General features: G+C 37.6%; 1 protein-coding gene across 1 annotated transcript in view; it reads left to right on the top strand.

The window, feature by feature from the left end:
- Positions 1-703: 703 nt before the first annotated feature.
- The window catches only part of LOC128028723 (serine/Arginine-related protein 53-like), a 119,601-nt gene continuing 96,455 nt past the window's right edge, over positions 704-23,849 (top strand). Inside the window, exons 1-4 of the mRNA XM_052616047.1 lie at positions 704-855; positions 1,518-1,685; positions 3,798-3,920; positions 22,956-23,135. Coding sequence (XP_052472007.1) covers positions 1,528-1,685; positions 3,798-3,920; positions 22,956-23,135 — 461 coding nt within the window. The 5' untranslated portion in view covers positions 704-855; positions 1,518-1,527. The remainder of the gene's footprint in view (positions 856-1,517; positions 1,686-3,797; positions 3,921-22,955; positions 23,136-23,849) is intronic.

The raw sequence follows: 23,849 nt of genomic DNA, 5'->3' as shown, positions 1-23,849 counted from the left end.
GCTTTATTATTTATTAGTTTATTATTCTAAGACCTACGCATTTCCATCTCATATGCGAAGATTAATAATAATAATAATAATAATAATAATAATAATTTTCCTAAAATACCCCCCCCCCCCAGAAAAAAATATGATAGGTGTTTGTACATATAGACTATATCAATTAATTAATGTAATGTAGTTGGATGTAGGTTGAATAAAACCATCACAATATGCTATGTTGAAGATTATGCATATATTTAAATATTTGATGTAAGCATTTCGTGTTTTTTTTCTTCCCTAAAGCAAAGACTTCAGTAATTTTTTTTTTTTTTTTGTAAGTAGTCGAACTTTTGCCTTCATCATTTAAGACAAATCATGTTTACCTTCGCCTTCACATTTTAATTTTTAGGGCTAGGATTAGGGTTATATTTTCAGATTTGTCTGTCTCTATATGTAGCCTATCTAATAGATAATTAGCCTTTATCTCATTGTAATTTTCTTATTTTTTGTCTTCAATGCGAGAGAGCTGCCTTCTATAACACATTCCAACCAAAAATATGAAAGTTTAACCTGATCCCAAAATCACCTTTTCCTTAAAAAAATTTCACTCATCCAACACATCCAAGTTTAAATAATTATGATTTAATAGCGACACTGTCGCTGAGAAATGCACGAACAGAAAAATTTATAATTTCCCGCTGATCTGGCGCGATCACGAGAAGAAGGTGAACGCGCCTGGCGATCGTGTTTGATTGGTGATGCCTGCTGCGCGCTGATCGATGATCTCCAGACCGATTACTTCTGTCTGCTCGTCGGCTCATGGCGCTGTTCTGTGAGCTGCTGTACACAACAGGAGTGTGTGTCGTTATCTAGGTAAGAGTTTGAATATAGATACTAAAAATCAATCGTTTTACGCGCAAGCGTCAGAATATATCAGCGGAAGTGCTGTTTATTTGTTGCATAGCGTTTGTCAGAGGAAGCGCGTGGAAATGTGGAGGAAATCGATCTAACGTTAGTTGACAGCATTCCTTGATGGTTTGTTTTTATAACCTTTATAGACGCAATTTTTCATAATACCGTTTCAACGTTCTCCCATTTATGTTCTTTTCATTCATTAAATAAGACACTTGATCTGTAAACGGTGGAGGCGCATATAACGGCAGTTTCGCATAGTTTTAAGGTTTGGAGAACATTCTCAGTTCATATGAACGGAAGCTCTTTCTGATGTGCTTTATGCGTTTTTAAAACATTTCTTTATTTATGCATGCATGCGTGTTATGTTCTGCCGCTTTCTTTTCAACCTCTGTTACTGTGTAGCAGACCCCAAATAAGAAAATCACACATTTTGTGTTAAAATGCATGAGTGTGCTTACATTTTAATAATAATAATAATAATAATAAATAAAAAAACAGATTATTCACAGCTTAGTAAAATTGATTTGCATTCTTATCAAGCTTGTATATGATGTGAGCTACTGAATCACAGTGAGGTCCCAACATTTGTGTTATCTGAGTCAGGTGTGTGTGTGCTACAGTCTCGTGAACATGGGCCGTCGCTCGTCAGACAGCGAGGACAACAGTCGAAGCCGGAGGAAGAGGAGACAGAGGGGCCGTTCTTCATCATCCAGCTCCTCTCACAGCCGCAGCAAACCCTCCCGCAGACGCACGCGCTCCAGAGACAGAAACAGAGACGCAGACAGGAGGTACACACTCAGCTATCACACATGGAAAAGTTATTCTTCTTTCTCCCCCCTCTCATGCACCTGTCACATACAAGTCCTGAAGCAGTTATTCAGTGTGCATCCCTATTCATGTCAATGTCAGTGGCTCGGCTGGCACATTGAGCCCAGAAGGAAAATCACTTTGAAACTGATGCTCTGACTAGTGGTCGACCGATATCTGTTTGTTTTAACTGCCGATATCTTGGAAAGCAGGGTGACTGATATAAAAATTCTTTGAAAATGTATAATAAAAATGTACTTGTAAAATAAACATACTTTTACTTTGTATGACAAAGTATATTCCAGAAATAATAATAAAAAAAAAAAAAATAAATAAAAAGTTTGTGTGCACTGGGAATTATATATTTTTAAAGAAACTCAGGGTAAGCTTCCTTTAACACACAGCACACAGTGAAAATGACATGCAGGATGATGTCTTGTTAAACTGAGTAAGTTTATGCCTAAAACAAAAATGTGTATGTTTTCCCTTAAATAAAATAAAATAAAATAAAAAAATGCTGAGCTGATTAGCAGATATCTGCTCTCATTTTAATCATAAAATCACTTTTTGATCAGTTTTCTATAAAATAAATCTAATGTCATTTTTCTTGTATCTGTTTAATTTTTTGATCTGTTGGAAATTGTTTTTTCTAAACGTTGAAGCATTGCTAATGACGTGCTGTGTTCAAATGATTACTTAAAATATTAATTTATTTATTTACCTTCATAAAACTGTGCATGTGTAAAACCCCTGTACATGTGAGCTGTGAGGTCGAAGAGATGGACATAATGATGACTTTATTAGTTTTGACTGCTGAAGCGTCTTCTCTCTGATCGAGCTGCTCCACACAGACGAAGCCAGATGCTATATATATATGTGTGTGTGTGTGTGTGTGTGTGTGTATACATGTGTATATACAGTATATACAGTGTATATATATATATATATATATATATATATATACACACACACACACACACACACACACACACACAGTATTTATTATTATTAAAATAGCATTTTATGCCATAAATTCAGTTGATAAATTATAGTCTCTACATTATTAATGCATTACAAGGCTGTATAGAAATAGTGAGTTCTTCATTGTATTTTACAGATTATTATAGTTGAACTGGTTTATATGTAAAGAGTTTGATAATGTGTTTTCTGCTTGTAAACTCATGTATTTAAACATGGATGTTTAGTATTTCTTTTCTGTTGCATACATTTACTTACCGTACATTTGCACACACAAGAAAAAATACAGTATTTACATCGTTATGGTCACTGCATTTTTTATTACATTTGTGTATTTGTGAAAAGTTTTATACTTTTTTACACACACATGATTATATGTGAGGTGAACTGATGCTATCTCCTTTAATACTGGTTTCATATTTGTACATAAATTAATGTATTAACGTTGAGACAACAGTAACTATACACTAATAGTTTGCTGATGCTTTGGTACTGTAGACTTATAAAGTTTTCTGTTGAAGAATTTCTTGAATGCCATGAATTTTATAAAAAAAAAAATGTCAGCAATTAAAAACTGCTAAAAAACCTGTTATTATAAAATGTTATGTATCTATGATTTGCATTTGATTGTGTGCGTACACATACATTTCTGAATGAATAGACCGACAGAGCAAGTGTCATGCTCTCAGAAGAGGGTTGAGGAGCAGATGCTCTCTAAGACACCTCAGACGTGAACGCTCTCCTCTCTTCTGACACGGTCGTGGAAATACACACTAAATGTAATGATGGATTTTAGATAAACATTTGATTTATTCATGACGTGGAGAATGGACTCAGGCTTTGGCTAAAGTGTCTCTCAGAAGTCTTGATGGAGAACAGGGAAAGTGACCGCTGCTCAGTGGAGAGAAATAGAGTGGATTAGTTATAATAATATAATAATGCAGTCAGACGGGTTTATATTCATGACGTCAGGCTTTCTTAGCATGCCTCTAGAGAGACGTCTGCGTCTGTGCAGCTCAGGGTTAGTCAGGGTGATCCAAACATTGTTCTCTTTAAAACTGTGACTGTGTGTGTGTTTGTGTGTGTTTAATGGGCTCTTGTCACTGGGGTTGCAGGCACAGAAAGCGCTCCAACAGCAGCTCCTCCAGAGGGTCGAGTCACAGGAGGCGGAGCCGGAGCACAGACAGGGGGCGGAGCCACAGGTCCCACAGGTCTCGGTCCCGCAGCCGAAACAGAGGGTAAGGACAAGCACACCGATGACTCTTAGTAGTTCTGAAGATAACTGGGTCTTAGCATCGGTGGAATGAAGGACCTTCCCAAAGGAAGTAGTTTGGCTTCTTTTAAGGAGACCTCAGGTCATTATATATGCAAGTTAAACATATAAAGCAGGATCTAGATGTTACAGTTTTGTGATGGGATTTTCTTGCCCTGTTTGTGCTCCTTATGAATAATGTGTTAATCATATATATGATTATCATTATTTATTTATTTTTGACCTGGTGGACAATAGAAGAGGCCAAAAAATTATCCAGATTTACATTAAAAAAATGAATACATTTGGAGTAGAATTTACTTTGAAACAGTTTTAACTCAGTTACACTCTTAGAAATCATAAAGTCATGCTTTCTTAATAATTTTTTACAAATTTTAACATTCTTACAGTTTTTTTTTTACCTAATAGCACAATTTCTTGAGGTTTGGCCTATAGAGAAAGTACTTTGTCTGTTTTCTGCTTCTGCTAAAAAAAAAAAAAAAAAAGGCTCAGTTTAATTGAAATGTTGTAAATCTAATTGTGTGTTGTGTATGGACATCAGAGTGTGGTTTGTGTGAACAGTAGTTTGTTTGTTTATTTAATTCTTACATTGCCTTTAAAATAATAATGCATCAAAATGATTGATTAGCATGTAATCTGTCTTAGCATTTAATATATTAAATTTACTAGACAAACTGGTATTTAAAAGGTTAAAATCCTGAAAATGAATGAATTTATGGTAATTATGATCAGGACTAACAAAGCTTTTTTTTTTTTCCTTAAGGACCTCTGTGTAACTTTTTCAAATTGATAAACAAGGGTTAACTCAAAAATTCATAGTAAAAACAATTAATAGTGCAGGCACACACTTTCCCATAAAATGTAATTTCTGTACAAATCAAATGGCACTTCTATTTATTTGCTTATAACTACACAAGTCTGCTTCATCATCATCAGTATCAGTGACCCCCCCCCCGCCTCTCATTTGGACTCAAATGCTAGCATGTGATTGGTTAATTAGCGTGTGACAGGTTTCCTTCTGTTCACTGAGCCACTCTTGTCCTGCACACACACACACACACACACACTCACACTCATTACAGGGGTTATTAGTGTTTTTGTCTGTATTAATGAAGCAGCCTTGGGTCAGTCCACGTTTGTCTGCCCTTCTGCCTGTTTAGAGCTCGGAGGAAAACAGGATATTTATGTAATTAAAATATGATTCTCCATCAGCTGCTTATTTCATGTATTATTTAAAGTAAACTCTCATGCACACAGGAATAAGAACTGTAGACTCTTTGTTTTTAACTGTAGGCTGTTTCATTAACATTGCAAATGAAGGTGTTAGAAGCGTACGGATGGCTTTGATGATGCATGCAGGTTAGAGCCTTGGTTTACTTGTGTTCGGCTGTAGAAGCTGCACTCGTCTAAATCTTCGTTAGATTGACACAGATTAACAGGGTTATAGCAGCATTGAATTAAGGGTTCAATTGGGTGCCGATCCAGCATTTCAGATGGTAACTCTTCCCCTATGGGGGGTGAAATGCTATTTCATGCATACTGAGTTTTTTACACTGTTAAAGAGTTGGATTCCCATGCTAAACATGGACAAAGTTTCAAAAATTAAGTTGTACGTTTGAAGGAGTATTTCTGTTCCAAAAATACTCCTTCCGGTTTGTCACAAGTTTCAGAAAGTTTTTTTCGAGTATGGCTCTGTGTGACGTTAGATGGAGCGCAATTTCCTTATATGGGTCCTAAGGCACTTCTGCCGGAAGAGCGCGCTCCCGTATAGCAGAGCACTGAGAGCACAACAGACTTCACTGATCAGAGCGAGAGCGTCACCAAATGTCACCAAAGGAGTGTGTTTTTGGTTGCCAGGGCAAGACAACCCTGCACAGATTACCAAAAGAGAAACAGCATTAAGGGACCAGTGGATGGAGTTTATTTTTACAGAGCATCAACGGAGTTGTGCAAGTGTTTGTGTTTGTTCCCTGCATTTCGAAGATGCTTGTTTTACAAACAAGGCCCAGTTTGACGACGGATTTACACATCGTTTATTTCTTAAGGATGATGCAATCCCAATGAAAAAGGGTCACGATCCTGTGTTGGAACCACATGCGGTGAGTAAAACTGCTTCAAATATCTCTGCCTCCTTGTTAGTGCGTCCCCTTCCATGCCATTGACCCGGGTTCGAGCCCCGCTCGGAGCGAGTCCTTGCTGCTGCTGCTCTCGTTCAGTTTCAGCCTCGGGATCTGATTCTGGATCATAAATAAACGGCTGAATCTGACTGTAAGCCATGGTTTGTTTTGGATGATGGTTTTTTTTCCCCTCACGGTAATGTCCCAGCTTCCAAACGCTCTCAACGCAAAAGCCTACTGGCGCTCGTGATTCTTTAGCTCCGCCCACACGTCACGCCTCCAGCCGCTCGTGTTTTTCCGGGAAAAATCGGTTCAGACTATCTTTCTCTTATGAATATAATAAAACTAAAGACTTTTTGGAGTTATGAAGGATGCAGTACTACTCTATAGGTACTCAAGATTAACAGGAGATTGAGTGAAAACGAGCATTTCACCCCCCCTTTAAAAACTGTTGAAAACAGTAGCTAACATCTGTCCTGATATCTAGAAGATGACTCGCACAAGTGTTTTCTGAAGTTTCGGCGATGAAGAAACATGGCCTTCGAGTCTCTATGATGTCAGAGTTCGGTTTGTTTGGTTTATCTGGAGCTGTAGAGCTAGATTTATTAGTGTCTGAGGTTTTTTCTTGCTCTCTGTTAGCTGCTGAGGTCATGTTTGGCTGCGATGTGTTTGAAGACTGATGGATAAGGAACGAGAATATGGGAAATAATGAAAGATTGGGCACACGATGGCACTGCGCAGGCTGATGTGCGTTTAGTTTAGAAAATCAAACACAGATCCATGCATCTGTCATGGGTTCATCATAAATTACACTGGATCGCTTTATTTCTCTTGGTTTTAGGTAACGTATTAGGGTTTAAGGATTAGGATTCACATTTTGAATCTAATTAATTACACATGATTGTTTAATTAGACTAATTAATAGCATATTACATTTATTTTGGGTGAAATGTACATTTAATTAGTTTTTCATTTTTATGTTTTTATTAATATGGAAATATGATTTTTTTTTTAATGAAATTGTACTTTAAATGAAAAACTACAACTTTCAGTGGGTGGTGGAGAATGTCTTAAAGAATAGGCCATTAATTAATTAATTTGATTCGTTTGATTCATTCGTTTGATTCATACTTGACTCGTTTGATTCATTCATTTGATTCATACTTGACTCGTTTGATTCATTCGTTTGATTCATTCAGGAATGAAGTAAAATGACTCTCTTTAAGAATGGGCCGTTGAATAATTGGATCACATGATTTGTTAATGCAGACCGATCTTCACTTACAGATGCATAACAGTTCTGCAGTGGCTTTAATAGGTAATTTATCCATTGGCAAAAATGTACAATATTATATACAAAAAATATAACACGTTCTTATTTATTAAACTGTGCATAAAAACACTATGACTTTAGCATTAGTGTTTTTTGGGAAAAAAACAGCATGTGATAATGCACCTGTTGCTCATGTGATATTGCTTAACTACATCACATGATATAAATATGAAGCAAAAACTCAAACTGGGACATTTTTATTTTAGTGGAATATAACCTTTAGTCTACATCACCCAGTGATTAGAGTAACGAGTTAAATCGACAGCCTTATACAAAGTGTATTTTAATACAAATCTTACTGTCCCAAACGTTTGACCGTCACTGTAAACTTAGCAACTACCTCACTAACTATTAATTATCAGCAAATTAGGAGTTTATTGTGGGAAGAATCTCAATCAAAAGTCAGAATTGGTGCCCAAACTAAAGTGTGACCATATTTCGATTTGTGACACCATTTTCATTCAGCATCTTTAAGTTCAGTATGAAACATATGCTCCTTAGGGTTTAGCCTGTCATAAAACATATTTTAGTTTTTTTTAGTTTAGTTTAGAGCTTTATTGATCCCCGTGGGGTAATTAATTTAAGCTTACATGGTGCCTCACATAAAACACTTGAAATATACAATTACAACATATAAAACAAAAGAAGAAGAGAGAGAGAAAAAAAATCGAATGTGCACTTTACTGTAAGTTGCATTGTTTACTGCTGACTGTAAAACTACTAAATTGTAAGATTGTGTGTGATCAGCCTAATGAAAGCACTAGAGCAGGTCTTGAATGAACCATTAGCTGTATTACGAGTGACTCAAATGAAAGTCCTGGTTAGTAAGACGTGCTCGTATTAGTTTTGGCTGTATTCTTTACTTTGAGGCATGTTATTGGATTTCCCTTCTCTCCGGTTGAGCCTGATCAGTGAAGGCTGAGCGAAGCGGTTACCTGGGTCGGGCCTGCGATCTGTCACTGTCACCTTAAACAGGTTTGGGTCTAATAACGGCGTTTGGGAGGAGGCAGACTGAGAAATCAGGTGTGAATTGAGTGGACAGCTCTCTTTGATTGATACTCTGACAGGATATGAGCAAGTGCCGTACCAGATAGAGAATATGAGAACGGGAAAGAGAAGAAAAGAACAGGACCCACAGAAAAAGAGTGGAGGTTATTATTCAGAGAAGGAGAACAATAACTGCGGCATGGAAATACTGCGGGAAAGAAGATTAGGGCGGTTCAGTTGGGCATATTTCACTCCTTGTCTCCCCAAAATAAAGAAAGAAACAAACAAATACATGAAGTTAGAAAGGTGAGGATTCTGAGGTGTTGTTCAGAAATCTTGTTAAAAACTAAAGCTCGACCATGACTGAAGTCGTTTCAAACACCTGAGAGTGAATATGTGAGATCAGCTCATTCTTTCTCTGTTCTCGTGACATTAAGTGACTTTCTAGAACACAGTGGTATTGGTTTTAAACAGCAGAAGCGGTGCTGTAATCACTGTCTTGGAACAGCACTGTAGATACACACATGTTTTGGATGCATCACAATCTGAACTGACCAGGCTGTGACACGAGACGTACCTACAGAGAGGACGAGTGGTTTGGAGGACGGAAAGCTTCTGTGTAACTGGATTCAGTCAGTACAAAGCGAGCTATCTTCTCTGTTTGCTAGTAACTGGACATCTATTGCTGTCCTAGAATTCTACCCTAACCCTGAGTTCTACTACATTTCAATTTCTGAATTTCTGAGATTCATCTGAAAACTCAAAGATGTAATTTCAGAATATATACACGATACAGCTAGTTTCCTTAAAAGTTTTTTATTTTTTTTATTTTTAATATATAACGATTAAAAAAATAAAACCTAAATCTGCTCTTCTGTACAATTCTGTACAATTCTGTTGTTATTTCTAGCATTCAAATTTACAAAAAATTTTTTTGTCATGTTTCTATACTGGTTATTTATGACAATGCTTAATTAAGATTTGATAAATGTAAATGTTTAAGTTTTGAATGCACATACTGTACACCGCAATTGCATTTGTATAAATAATGCTAAGAGATTGTATTTTTTTTAAATGTTAAAAAAATACTTTAAGCTTCCAAACTAAAACAGCCAGTGAGTGTCAGCAAGCCACTGTCTCAATGATTTCAGACACTGATTCATTCAGGACTTAAGACTTTCAAGTCGTTGAATCATTGACTCACCCGTTTCATTCAAAACCGCAGATTTCTGGAACTTATGAGCAACAAAACATTGTCATGTGCTGCTTTTCAGGTGCACAGCTGTGGCCAAATTAGGAACAGTTTTCACTGGCAAAATATGCTTATTTATTTTTTTTTTTTTTTGAGAAATTAATTTAATCATAACATTGCTTTCAATAATAGCCAGCATATTCATCTTTCATGATCATTTAAACTTTAAATTATGACACATTATAATGAGGAAAGTGCTGAAACCTGAGATCCCAATGCAGAGAGAAAGGAAGATGCTTTGGCCATTTTTATTTAGCCTTTAATACATAATTTATTATGCATTAAAGGCTTATCAATTAACGAAGAATCATTTTAAATTGGTTAAAAGCAAACGCCAAAATGTGCACCCTTGGTATGAAGACAGAGTCTGTGGCTAAAAATAAGCAGGTGAATGTTGTGTCCATGTGTAAGGCAGCGCTGCCCAGGAGAGACTGATAGATGGAGAGAGAGAGAGAGCGGCGCTCGCGGCTAGACCCCTGCCATGTCACTCACTTACACCCCTCTTTGGTAAATAAAAGTCTCTGACAACAAAGGCCAGCAGTGTTTGACTAGCTTTAGAGGAGATAAAAAAAAGTACACACTTGGGACAGAGTGAGAGAAGAAAGAGCGAGGAGGAGGAGAGGAGAGCGGTCTCTTAGATTGAGGATACTAGAGCATGTTGAACACACACCTGAACCATGCCAGAACACACATGCTAAAAGAAGCTTCGGTTCGCATCGAGTCTGCTAATGTGCATGAGAATACTGTCAGGTCCCTCTCTGGAGCGACGCCAGCGTGTTTAGGAGGGGTCATGGAGAGAGACGTTAACCCCCACTGTGAGCCCCAGGAGCAAAGCACAGGAGAGATCCCACAGAAAAACAAAAAAAAAAAAAATATGGTGCATGCAATTGTTGATGTCTGAATCAAATTCACAATACGAATGGCAATTAACATCAGAACACTTGGTTTTGCAGGTATTGATCACCTAGTTGTAAAGGCAGTAGTAGAGTCATTATTTCTTATGCATGCATCTTTTGAGCTCTGTAACTACATGTGCTGAAATATTTTTAACGTATTGTTATACTATTATACTAAGAAATATGCTCTGGTCAAGCTTAGACACTTAAACTTTACCAAGTAAAGCTTTTTTACCCAGTGGCAAAACAATGGAAACCCCTGTGAACAGAAATAAGTAATTCGGCTCTCACATTATTAATGAAAGGGAATGCCCAATAATTGATTTCCATCCAAATCAGCAGAGAATCAAAAACAATAATAATACAAATCCACACATGAGAGTGGTTTCTGCCACAGTAAGTGAATAACAGGCCGTATCCAGACTGGGGCGAGCATGTTCAAAGAGAGAGTTTACCCAGAACAAAAAAAGTATTAGTGTTTGATTTTGTTCATACATGTCCATGCAGCTCTTTTTTAAATTATTTGTGCTCTTTTGTTTGATCTCCTCTAAAGGCTAAAATAACTCTAGAGAGGTCAGTTCAACACTCTCATTTCAGCAGTTCACATAAAAATAATGTTTTCAGTTGTTTCATTGGTTGAAATTGTTCATTGAAGGTCATTTTTACTTAATGTATTTTATTATTAATGTATATTTTGGGGATGCACAGTATTTAGTGTTGTATTTCTCTGGATTTGTAAAAGAAAATAATTTTAAGAAATATATATATTAGGGGTGTAACGATACGCGTATTCGTATTGAACCGTTCGGTACGAGGCGTTCGGTTCGGTACGCGGTATGCATTATGTACCGAACGGTTCGTTGGACTAATTAATTATATTTGGAAAATAAATAAAAAAATTGTGAATTATAATGATATTCATTCATCAAGGTAGCCCAATAACCCAAACGACGTAACAGGCAACGCCCCGAAGAAGAAAAAAAACCCCCACCAACTTATATGTTTATGTTAGGATACTCAGTCAGGCGCTCGCTCACTCAGGACGCGCTGAAGGCTCGTTGCAAAATGGCCAATGCATTTAACAGACCAGAAATAGAAGATCCTCCAATAACCAACAGGTCTGGTGTTTGGGTGCACTTTACCAATCGATCGGGGCATCCAAACAAGCAAGGAAATCAAAATGGACTAGTACTTTACTGTGTCGGAATTTCCTGAGCAGTACGATACAATTAACAGACCTGAACGTTATTAGATAGAAGAACTGTTATAAATAGAATGTATGCACAGGCAGTTTTGAAAACTCCACCTACTTTGCTCTTGGCATAGTGCAGCGCAAATCACGTTGTATCCAAAGGGCAACGCTGAGCCCAGGGTCCAGCGCCGCGCATACCGCGTCCTGTGTGAAAGATCCTTCAGCGCGTACTGAGTGAGCGAGCGCCTTACTCTGTAGTGGAAAACGCAGGTTTTAAGAACATGCTTAATGTAATTGAGCCCCGTTACAATATTCCTTCAAGAACCCATTTCAGCCAGACCCTAATTCCTGCTTTGTTCCAAAAAACATAAGCCCTATAGAGAACCAACTGAGTAAAAACACACTCAATATAAAGAGTTATAGAGTTCCATGTAAAAAGTGAAATCTTTGTTCATAACTACTACAACAATATAACATTTTCATTTTTTTTATAAGGAGCTGTTTTTGTTTTATACAGTATGCTGCTAAGAAAACACCATAGAAGATGGGTAAAGAATGGCTCCATCATTGTTCAATGTAAAAAATAAAAAAACATACTTTGTTAGTTTTAATAAATAAAACATTTTTTAAAAATCAAGGAAATTTATCTGCCATTTTTTTCTTTTTGCTGTATCTAAAACGTACCGAACCGAACGCGGGCAAAATGAGTAAAGAACAGAAATCTGCAGATTGTTCAGTCGTGCATTTGTCAGTTTCCTAAACTCTGAATCGACCTTATGACAGCAGTTACCCAAGCACTGCCATTTACTTCACATTCTGTTTATCATAGTTCATCATTGCACATAGAACAGAATCAGTCAGTATCAATCAATATAAGGTTGTTATGTTGAAAAACTATTAATACTAAGAAAATAGTTAAATATAAGTGTAAAGAAGTCGAAAAGAGCATAAACATTGACATTAACACTTGAAAAATATGTAAGGGACCCTTTTCAGATGCAAACTGGGACAAAGATCAATGTCAAAGCAGGTCTGATCTAACGCTTGCATTTTTGTCTAGTTCAGTACAGCATGGTTTCTCAGTGCAGTGATTTGATTGGCTATTTATCAGTCGTCAAGTTAAGTTGGGTGTGTCCAAGACAGAATTAAGCACTAAATGGTCAAGTAACAACTGAATATAGTTGCAGGCCCATTAGGGTGAGTCATTAGATGCTGAATTATTAATCTATCAGTGCTTTCCAACACTAGGTTTCGCTCATAGTTATGTGTGGAAATTCATAAGTCCCTACAATGATTGCTAGTATAACCTTTGAAGAAATGATTGTGTTCTGCCCATCATGTGGGCATCCATTGAGAGCATTGAGTTGTGGGAATTAAAGTCATGGCTGGCTGCTCATTCACCGTGAGCTCTGTTTATTTCATCCTATTCAGACCTGCATGTGGCGGCTGCCTCCTTTTCAAGCCACCGCTATTGGAAACTAATACAAAATAAATTAGTCTCTTTCCAGCTATCCATCCCCCATTTAAGCCCTTCTTGAAGTTCTTCCAAATTGCGTTTTAAATGCCAATTAGGAGGTTGAATGTAGTCAAATAAAAGCCAGTGCGAGTAGAACGGCCTCACCGTCTGGCTGACCAGGCTTCTGAGAGCACATGCCGAATCTTTGGCGCCGAGCACGACTTTGAAAGAAAATGTCCTGCCTAATGAACACATTAATTAGAAACATAACTATTCATAAGATGATAATTAGAAACGAAGCGAGGTAAACTGGGCTCTTCCTGCAATTAATGGTGGATTAATTACGGGCCGTAATTAAGTGGCGTTTTGAAATGCGTTAAGGTGAAGTACAGAGGCACGCAATGGCTTTGTGATCACTGGCAGAATTATTCGCTGGCCGTTTGAGCCGTGCTCACTCTGAGCCCACTAATCAGCGTCATTGTGTTGTTATATGTGCACTTAAAAAGACTCGTCACTGCAATAACTGCCTAATTATTTCTAATTGGCAGGCCCAAGCACAGATCTGCAGGACCGATTTCTCCGAGAGGAGACAGCCTCCATCCGAGGACTGAAATGTATGAAGCACTGACCTGTCAGTCTTCCTGAAGAGAAATGTAGACAAGGCTTTTTTTAATGTGTTCATATAGAATATACATTGCAGTACTGATTCGGAGAGGAATGGTATTCTTTAAGTATAAAGGTTGAGAAACACTGATGCACATTGTATAAAATAAGCTATAAACGAGAATGACTTGACTGAAACTCACACGTTACACATTCTTTTCCCAGACACCCTTCACATTGCATACTCGTATATACATCACTGGGAGTTGGTGCATAAAAAAAGGACAAAAGTCAAAGGAAAAGAGTGAGCATCAAAGACATTTTATTATAGTCCATTCATAAAGCTGTGAGTTCCTGTGCGGCTTCAGTTGGAGGAGGGTTTAGAGGAGTTCAGGAGATCCACTGATCTGTTGAAGTGCTCATGTCTTGCTTCAAAGCCGCCTTACAGCCACACATCTGCCATCACACTCTCTTCTCAAGAGCACTTCAGCAAATTGTGCTATAGTGAACCTGCACCTCGGACGAAAGTCTGACAGAGCCAGCACAAATAAAACTTAAAGCTGAATGATGTGCTTCTTGACTGAAATTTTTGACACCCTTAGGAAAATAATGAAATGCATTCCTGATACTCGCAAGTCATTTTTCTGAAACGTGTAACAGATAAATCCTGCTCAAAAATATGGCTCACCCTCCTAAGTCAACCCTTTATAACCATTTTAGAAGAAAATAATAAATAATCGAACTGCTGTTAGTTTTTGTACTGCCCAACAGAACATAAACCAGTGACTAGATTGTTTGTTTTTGTCTTTAAAAAGAATAACTATAACACAGTGTCTATTATAACCAGTGATGCTGTCTTCACTGGATGTGAAGCAGCGCAACACGACAAATCCCAGACAGAAAACTGCTGCTGCTGCAATCTATTTATGACATATAAAAACTATTTTTCAAATGATTTTCAATGAATGCTTTGTCACTTCTGGTGAAGATAGTCTTCAGCTGTTGCGCTGCGACATGACTGCTGTTATCTTTTTTCTTGCAATGCTAACTACTTCAAATTCTGAGATGAAACATAACTTTGAGTTAGTCCAATACTGAGGTAAAAGGCTATTTTCTTACAATAGGAGCTTTGGATATTGCAGTTTTTACTTTTTTCCGCAATGGACAAAGTAAAAATGTAAAATTAAAATTTCTTAAAATTGCAAGTTTGTCTTGCAATTCCGATTTGGTAACTTGCAATTGAGTGCATATCACACAATTATGAGAACAATATAGATAAATTGCAGTTAACTTTTATTATTTATTCAGTGGTGGAAATGGGCTTCCATAAAAATGTCTTGCATTGGAAGAGAAGTGATATTTGCCATTTTTTTTCTCCACCATTTACTAAATCTTGATACATCACTGGTCCATTAATGTTTCTTTATTTAGTTATTCTAGTTGTAGTTGTTCAAATATTACTTTTGTAAGAGAAATGATTTGAGGTAATTATTGGACTATGAGACTGTCCTGACTGTGAGTAAAATCTGAAATGTGAGCATCTTTGCTTCATAAACCTCATTAGATGTGGACTGAGCTGTGATGGGACACAACAGATGCATTAGTCTACAGCGGAGGATATTCATGTCATTTAGATGAAGGCATTCTGTGGTTTGTATACGATCTGACACTATTATCAAATGTAGCGTTTCCCTTTCGCTCTGAAACACCATCCTGCACAGGTATTGGTGGGTTTTATGAGGGGTTTTATATTTCAGATGCTCGTTTAGTGTTTAATTGAGTGTGGTTTCTGCTCTGTTTCACAGCGCTCTAGTTTTATGACTGGCCCACTCAGTCCCAATATTTATGCTTTTTCTTGTGTGAGTGCTTGAATTGAAACATAACCCTCCACATTTAAACAATAAAAGTCCTCAAGGGCCGACCTTCAGATCTACCGTCACTCCATAAATACCTTATCATAAAAAGAACAGAAAAACCAGCATGAGAACACCTACTAATTAAAAACACATGCCTCCGACATAAAAAAAAAAAAAAAAAAAAAATTATTAAAAACGTAATTTATATTTTATGTCTCTGAATACTTGTTAAAATGGGAAAATCTGTGATGCACTACATCTTTCAGAGGTGGATCTTGGACAGGAGCAGTTGCTCATGTGATTGTGTGTGTTGACAGTGGTGAGTTAGCACCTATTGACTCTCTGACCTTTGACCTCTCTTTGACCTCTGCTTGTGCCCTCTGTGCCACTTATACAGATGTAATGCAGTCTCAGTGCTGCTGGTTAGATAGGAGCGTTTAGGGTGTCTCTGTTCTCGTCGAACCTTCGAACTCAACTAAATGACACACAGCCTTGTGAGTGTGGGTGGCCCAAGTGTGAGGTGATTTTCCTCTCTTCTGCATTCATCTGGATATGTTTGAAAATGGCAATTTCATTTCAATACACTCGCCATCTACACTAGTGTTTTCCAGAAGTTTCGAAGTTTTAAGCAATCTTAATGCACATGCATAAAATATAATAAAATCTAATTGAGATGATACAGAGAGACCAAGCCTAATAGAGTTAGCAATAGCAAAACATTTCACCAAGTCACACAAAATCGCCATCCTATGTTTGATCTAAAGCGCAGCTGCCCTCATGCATTTGATAGTTCAGTTTTCACAAGAAAAAACACTGTCTCATTGTGGACAAAAGGCTAAAACTTGACATTAGGGATAAACGATTTACCGCGAGCCGGTTGAAAATCGATTCAAATATGTGATATTGCATCTGTAGAATGCACATTAAAGTTCATAAATGCAGCGCTGCTTTGTTAACAATGGTAACCAAGGACTGCTTTAAACACCACCTGCTGGCAGAGAGTGAATCTGCATCTCGTAATGCTCATCTGCTCTTTCTGTTTCATAAAGATATTGTTTATGTAGAGTTTCACAAAACTGAAGTTCAAATTTCTAAATTATACAATCTAATTTAAACTGCCCATGTTGCATTCATGCAGCGTCTTTGTTTAAATCGTGATTAAAATGCAGTGATTATTAATTTTAAATGGAAAGAGCACAAACAAAGCCTTATTTTGTTTATATGAAGAATTTGATTTGGGCCTTGTTTTAGATTTTCATTTTAGTTTTATTTACATTACATTTACATGTTATTTAGCATATACATTTATACAAAGAGACTTACAAATGAGGACAATAGAAGCAATCAAAACTAATAAAAGAGCAATGCAAGTGCTATAGTAGTATACATTATTATAGTGTTATCCATTTCAATTTCGTAAAGAAACCTGCAGCATGTTGTCCAAGCAATAATAAAAAGACACAAAGACAATTTATAATTGGTCTTAAATCTCTTGTAAAATTAAAAAAAAAAAAATATATATATATAATCATGAATCGAACTGTGAGTTGAGTGAATCGTTAAATCCCTTCTTGAGATGTTTCCAGATTAGTGCAGGCAAAATCTCATAAATAAAAAACAAATACAGTGAGAACCAGTAAATTCCTTTTTTTTTCATGCACTTACAGTATGTTTCTGAATTATAAATTACAGATCTGTTTTATATTGTTTATCAAATTGGTGCTAACTAGTTTAAAACACTCACCCATTTAAAGTAACACTACTCCACAAAGGCAAAGTACAGTAACTTCACCAGCACTCAAATTACAAAAAAGGACTTGAGAAACAGCCTGATCCAAGATTATTATTTTTTTTAACTATATATTCTCCAACAAAATACAAATGAACAGAATCTGTGGGATTTCTATTGTATTTAAACATTACGTTTCAGTACTATTAATTTGTAGGCCTTTTATCTTTGTGTGATAAATTGTGGTGTGTGTAAAAGGAGCATCGGACATCCGCAGAAAGCAGCAGCTTGGGGAATGTTCTCATCAGCTCTGGTAATTAGAGGAATCTCATAAATTACACTTGTGTGGCTCTGCATTTAAAGAGCACTCAGAAAATCCTGAATTGTTAACATTTTTCATTATGAGGAAACGCTTGGGAACAAGAAGGAACAGCTGTTTGGAGCGCTGGCTCCTGTAGGAAACCCACATCGCTCATTCAAGGTGAACTTCAGTGCTCTGGAATAAAAATAGTGAGACGTTCTGACTCGCTAATTAAGAGGAAGCTGTTTGTTGAGTTTTTCTTCATGAGTTGACTAGAAGTGGCTAATAAAGGTTTTTTTTTTTTGACACTTGCTACACTTTTACAATATAAGCAGCACAATCAAACTAGAATTACTAAAGATGGCTCACTGTCAGTGTAGAAACAGAATTGAATTCAATTCAAGTTTATTTGTATAGCACTTTTTACGATACAATCATTGAAAAGCAACTTTACAGAAAATTATGTTTCTACAATATTTAGTAGTAGCTTATAAGTGGTGACTGTTTATGTGCATATGACAGGAATTTTCAGAAAAATGAATTCAAGACGTAGTCAGCCAGACGATGAACATTATTAACAGCAATTATTATGTGATTGCATAGTAAGAAGCAATAATTGTTAGTTCTGTTGTTGATTCAGGGTTAGCATCATCTGGGGTCCTCTGAGGGTCAGCATCATCTCTTCTCAGGTGTTCTGGATCCAGACTGGAGCTTGTGTAAATCCTAGTTACCACAGGATGAAGATCACAGCAGAAACAGAGAAACACAGATACATCATTAGCATAGCTGCTGATCCAACAGAGTTAAATTAATTTAACCCAAGCTAATGAATAAAGATGCAACTACACTCACAATTTAAGAGATACATTATTCGAATGCTTGGCGAAAGAGATGTGTTTTTAATCTAGATTTAAACAGAGAGAGTGTGTCTGAACCCCGAACATTATCAGGAAGGCTATTCCAGAGTTTGGGAGCCAAATGTGAGAAAGCTCTACCTCCTTTAGTGGACTTTGCTATCCTAGGAACGACCAAAAGTCCAGCGTTTTGTGACCTTAGGGAGCGTGATGGGTTGTAGCGTGGTAGAAGGCTAGTTAGGTTTGCAGGAGCTAAACCATTTAGGGCCTTATAGGTAAGTAATGATCATTTGTAACTGATACGGAACTTAATAGGTAGCCAGTGCAGAGACTGTAAAATTGGGGTAATATGATCATATTTTCTTGACCTGGTAAGGACTCTAGCTGCTGCATTTTGGACGACCTGTAGCTTGTTTATTGACGGAGCAGGACAACCACCTAGAAGTGCATTACAATAGTCCAGTCTAGAGGTCATGAATGCATGAACTAGCTTTTCTGCATCAGAAACAGATAACATGTTTCTAAGATGGAAGAATGCAGTTTTTGGGACTTGCAGCAATATTGCATTCTGAAGTGGCAACACTTGCCTTGTTTGCATATCATTATTCAATGAAAACATGGTGGCTAGGATTTTGGATTGGGCAGTGATGTAATTGGACATCAGTTATCACAGATGGGACAGATCGTTGTCTGGGTGGTGCTTTGGTTTTATTCTACCATCATGAGTTGTGTTGATTATCCTCAGCTGATGGACAGAGTTTGTGTGTACACACATGATTTTTTTAAATAAAAGTTGAATTGTATGTGGTTAAAAAAAAAAAAAAAAAAACTTGTATCAATTGTGTAAAAAGGTATAGTGCTATACATTTACATTAATTTTCATCATTGTATTTTAAGCCTCACGCCCAGTGTCTTTCACTTCCATGTTTTAATTTTGAAATTCAGTTATTTAAATATTTTATCATCTTGCATCACAAAAAACAAGGCCAGCGATTTGGAAGTGAGAAAATAAGTTTTTTGTTAAAAAAAGTGTGTGTGTGTGTGTGTGTGTGTTTGGAAATGAACAGAGGAGAGACAGCGCCGCGGCAGGAATAAGTAATCATTTGTCCAGGTTAGGATTCCAGCGGTGTCTGTTAGTTGCACTAGTGCTATCATTCACCACCATTAATATCCAGTTTCATATGCAGCAAGAGACCTTGTTTAGCAGGAATAAAATATGGTCAGATAACAGCAGGACACCATCCTGCTCACATAATTACCCAAACACAGCTCGGGGAGGGATCAGATCCGCGGCTGGGCAGGGGGCATCGGCGATAAGCGCCCGCCGCGCTCCCACACACTGCTAATTACTTTATTGATAATTTACAGGGAATATTGCCTGAGTCAATCATTACTGCTAGATTTAATGGATTGGAGAAAAAAAACAAATATTAAAAATATTTTTAGGCAGTAGGGGAAGGCTTTTCCTCCGCTGATAATAGCTGAAAGTCATGTAAAACATGATGCTGCTGGACGCATGTGTGCTAGTGGCAGGGGATGTTATCTGGCCACCCCGCATTCACACATTTACCCCTCGCCTTAAATGAGGTCATGATTCTCTAAGGGTAACGCCTTGGTAATGAAATTGACATTTAGCAGCCGCACCACAGTCTATTAACTACAATAAATTTAATTTGCAACAGGGCCAGAAGTGAACTGGGCTGCGGAAAGAGAGGAAGAGATGAAAAAACGTTGGGCCAACGGCGCTGGTGTTTATTACATGCGCCTGGCCACAAGTACATTTGCTAAAATAAGAGCACTCTTGTGTTCTCTCATGTAACTATAACTGCTTTTTGCTCCGCCTGCTAAACCATCAGATAAAACAATGTAAAACATAGAAGTGCAGCAGATTTAGTGTTTTTCCAGTCTTGGGTTTTTCAAATGGTGATCTGCTTCTAGACCTCATCTGTAATCTCAGGAATGATGGTGAAACTGAAACAAGGTTACCTACACCCTTAGTAAAGAGATTTAAAAAAAAAAAAAAAACATTATTTACTTACTATATGGCTCCTGATTTGGCATGGACTGTATAAAACCCATAGACAGTAAAAGAAATGGACACAGTGACCCCATTGGAACTGAATTGAGACAAGTGAAGCCCATTTTTAGCGATTTTTTTTTTTGCACTTCCGTTTCTGTTAATTATTTTGTATAGTATTTTAAAATGTAACGCCATATTAAGTTAATTGCCTGCGAGCTTCTCCTCCTGTCTGTACGGTAATGCGACAGAGAGTCGAGTGGTTATGACGCAATCGTTAGCCTATTTTTACAAAAACCGTTTATACGGGGCCATAATGTAACATAGAAGGTAATGGAGCCCTTTATACATTGTTGTGTATCTTTAGAAATAAATAATGGACAAATGGAGTCTTTAAATGCCTCAGATGTAAAGTTATTCGCTGTCAAAGTGACGCCAAAATGAATGGGAGGTCAATGGGATGCTAACGCAAGTGAAGTTCTGCTACAAGATGGCGGCACCAGCCGACTTCCTTCCCGTCTGGTAAAACCTAGTCTTGTTTGGTTTTTAATGGACAAATGAAAAAAAAAAAAAAAAACTAGTGAAAGTGTGAAAAGTATATTCTGCAGTAAAAGTGCATTCATTTTTTATTGAAAATGGAATCCGTATAAAGAAGTCTTTGACTTGTTTTGTTCCCTGCTGTGTTCATTACCCCGTGTGTGTGTGTGTGTGTGTGTGTGTGTATCGGTTTCTGTTTGTCTGTATGTCACGGTGTGGATGTATGGCTGTAAGGATGTAAGTAAAATCCTTTAAATCTCGTTGTATCCCCCGTTTGTCTGAAGGATCAATACAGCATGTGTCCAGTCATAGCGAGCTCCTCCATAATGGCCACTTCATACAGCCAATATGTTTCCCACGAGAACGTGTTAGTGATCCCAGTGATCGATCATAAAAACAGTGATCAGTCATGGTCTTGAATAAAAAAATACAGTATTAAAAAATACACATGCATGCCAAAAAGGACTAGTTTTACTTTTGTTATTAGTTTTGTTGTGGTGTGCAGCATTGTCCATTATAAAAACTGCCCTTTCAAACCTGTATGTCTTTCTGTATCCTGTGAAACACAAAAGATGATGTTCAAACAGTGGAAGTCAGTGGTGACCAATGTTCTTCAAATCATAGCCAGACTTCTTTAATTACCATATTTTTCGGACTCTAAGTCGCACCTAAGTATAAGTCGCATCAGTCCAAAAATACGTCATGATGAGGAAAAAAACATATATAAGTCGCACTGGACTAATAGTCGCATTTATTTAGAACCAAGAACCAATTGAAAACATTACCATCTACAGCCGCAAGAGGGCGCCCTCTGGCGGCTGGAGACGGTAATGTTTTCTCTTGGTTCATTTCTCTTAGTTCATGTCAAATTAATTTTGATAAATAAGTCGCACTGGACTATAAGTCGCATTCATTTAGAATCAAGAACCAAGAGAAAACATTACCGTTTCCAGCCGCGAGAGGGCACTATGTCTTCGGTGTAGACTACAGGAGCACTGAGCAGCATAGAGCGCCCTCTAGCGGCTGGAGACGGTAATGTTTTCTCTTGGTTCATTTCTCTTGGTTCATGTCAAATTAATTTTGATAAATGAGTCGCACCTGACTATAAGTTGCAGGACCAGCCAAACTATGAAAAAAGGTGCGACTTATAGTTCGGAAAATACGGTACAGACATAACAGGCACACAGTGACAAATTACATAAACCTGAAATTTCCGTTCAAAATCATTGACTCGGCTTAATAGTGAATCAAAGGAGGGAAAGATACGTTTTTAACACTCGCTCAATAAAGGAATTTTGTTTTCACCCCCAAAACCTTTTTGCTTTGAAGTCTGAATAAACTGGGGCTAAATGTAACAGTATATTTGGTGTTTGCGGTGGTGTTGGCGCAGTGGATAAGACACATGCCTTTGGTGTGAGAGAACCGGGTTCGAATTCACTGTGAGACACCAATGTGTCCCTGAGCAAGACACTTAATTTGACATATTTCTCTCTTCTGACCAATGTCATCAACTCTCAATATTTTCTCTTTAGTAAATTCATAAAAATACTATCATGGATTTTTATTTTGCAGTTAGACCCTAACATGATCTTTGTTGTAGATTCCATTCAACACTGTAGAAGTTTCCCAAACTGAGGAAAAATGTCCATAGCTGAATCGCCAGTAGAATTGGTTTCTGCGACTCTCATGCCACGTCCATGTAGATTTAGAGGTTCAGTCACCCTGATGTTTATTAAAGTGTGCCGTTTCATTAATTACATTCATTTTGGAGTTTGAATAATGATTTATTTTGGCTGTTCAGCCGACCACTACTTAAGGCTAATTTAGCTTGTCCAGTTTATGTATTTTGGGCATGGTGTGTTTCTTGAAGGTCTCGCTCCCGTCACCGAAGGTCTCGCAGTCGCAGCAGCGGTCGATCCAGCAGGAAACGCAGTCGCAGCAGAGACCGAGACCGTGGTCAGCGCCGAACCCGAGACAAAGACCGGCCGCGGGACAAAACTAAGGACAAAGAGACGGACAAAGCCAAAGCCAAAGATAAGGACAAACAAAGGTAATCCAGTTTTCTTTTCTCTAGCACACACACAGAAACACACTCCCAAATCTCCCAGTACCAATCTCTGTGTAGGAAATCTTCTAGTTTGGAGAGTTTAGCTCATTGTGTGGTGGCCTCATCCATCCAGCCTGATACCTGTCCTTCAGACTCCGTGTGTACACCATCCCGCTGGGTGTCTAATGCGTTTGCTTCTCTCTCGCTCTCTTGATTTATGCCCCAGTGTAATCTGCGTGAGCAAGAGCTAACTGCATTTCCATCCCGCTCCTCTGTTTTCTCTTCTCAAACCCCGGCTCGACTCCTGAGAGACTAAATGTTCTCCATTCCCCTTCCAATGACCACAGACAGCAAGCCTGAGCTCGTAGTAAACTAGCTGTAGTCATGCAGAATCCTGAAATGCTTTCAAATGAAGCTGTACATCGGCAGTAACATTGATGATTAGGTGTAATAGTTTGCTTCCCTCGTTTATTAGCTGTGAAGTAACCCAGTAATGTTCACATGTTCACATGTCCTTAAACCATTTCTGGAGAGAAATGGACTGCTTGCACAACTATTTACACATTTGACTTAGTTACAGCGTTGATTTAATCTACATACAGAGAGTTACACATGAGAACACATGGTTATAATTATCATTACAGCATTTTAGGGTTGTCACTGTCAGCCTGATCAAATATTCCTATAAATATATTTTATTTTACAAATGTGCGTTCA

Source organism: Carassius gibelio, chromosome A15, assembly GCF_023724105.1.
Source record: "Carassius gibelio isolate Cgi1373 ecotype wild population from Czech Republic chromosome A15, carGib1.2-hapl.c, whole genome shotgun sequence".
Lineage (NCBI taxonomy): Eukaryota > Metazoa > Chordata > Actinopteri > Cypriniformes > Cyprinidae > Carassius > Carassius gibelio.
The sequence above is the reverse complement of the archived record's forward strand: the minus strand, read 5'-3'. Positions and strand labels throughout refer to the sequence as shown.